At 35.6% G+C, this 1148-nt stretch overlaps 1 protein-coding gene across 1 annotated transcript; it reads right to left on the bottom strand.

The window, feature by feature from the left end:
• Positions 1-421: 421 nt before the first annotated feature.
• Positions 422-739, bottom strand: LOC118845719 (60S ribosomal protein L36-like). The gene has a single exon (XM_036753725.1). The coding sequence runs from the start codon at positions 737-739 to the stop codon at positions 422-424; it is 318 nt and encodes a 105-aa protein (XP_036609620.1).
• Positions 740-1148: the final 409 nt, after the last annotated feature.

Below are 1148 nucleotides of genomic sequence, written 5' to 3'. Positions count from 1 at the left end.
TAGATATTCATCCATATCTCTAAGGTTGTAAAATTTATGGGCATACAATTTGGCAAAATAATTCCTAATTATTGTTTTGACTTCCTCTTCATTAGAAGTGAACTCACCCTTTTCATTTTTGATACTGGTAAGTTGATTTTCTTTTTCTTTTTTTAATCAAATTGACCAAAGGTTTATCAATTTTATTGCTTTTTTTTCCATAAAACCAGCTGTTCGTTTTATTTTTTAATTCAATAGTTTTCTTGTTTTAAAATTTATTAATCCCTCCTTTGATTTTCAGTATTTCTAATTTGGTATTTAATTGGGGATTTTCAATTTGTTCTTTTTCTAGCTTTTTCAGTTGCATGCTCAGTTCATTGATATCCTTTTTTTATTTATCACATCTTTATTGGGTAAGTGGGAAAGATTGGCAGGATCCAGTTTAGTCCTTCTTTGCAGCAGCCTTCCTCATGGCAGCTAGGACATTGCTGAGATCCTCTCTCTTCCTCTTGGCCTGGATGTGAGTTCCCACCCTTTTTTTGATGAACTTAAGGGCTCTTTTATCCTTAGAGACCTTTAACAATTCCATGGCACACTTCTCATAAGGGGCAAATCCATACACTTCCTGGATCATATCTCTCAAAAACTTGGTGTGTTTAGTTAAGCGCCCATGGCAGTGGCAGTGTTGCAGCTTTGAAATGTTTTTGGTAACTTTGTGGCCCTTGTTGATGCCCACGGCCATGGGGTATTGGATGGCCATGGCTGCAGCACGTAACCCCAATGGCAGCCACAGCAGAAGGAAGGAGAGAGCGTTGAACTCTGGGATATGTAGCCTCTCCATTGATATCCTTCTATCCTATTCTATTCATGTAACCATTTAGAGATATAAATATTCCCCTAAGAACTGCTTTTGCTGCATCCCTTAAGTTTTGGTATGTTGTCTCATTATTGTCATTGTCTTGCATGAAGTTATTAATTGTTTCTCTGATTTGTTCTTTGGCCCACTCATTCTTTAGAATTAGATTATTTAGTTTCCAATTAATTTTTTAGCTTATATTTCCATGGTTCTTTATTACAAATAATTTTTATTGCATCGTTATCTGAAAAGTATGCTTTGACTACTTGTGCCATTCTGCATTGGATTGTGAGGTTTTTATGCCCTAATACAT

Source organism: Trichosurus vulpecula, chromosome 4 (assembly GCF_011100635.1).
Source record: "Trichosurus vulpecula isolate mTriVul1 chromosome 4, mTriVul1.pri, whole genome shotgun sequence".
NCBI lineage: Eukaryota > Metazoa > Chordata > Mammalia > Diprotodontia > Phalangeridae > Trichosurus > Trichosurus vulpecula.
The sequence above is the reverse complement of the archived record's forward strand: the minus strand, read 5'-3'. Positions and strand labels throughout refer to the sequence as shown.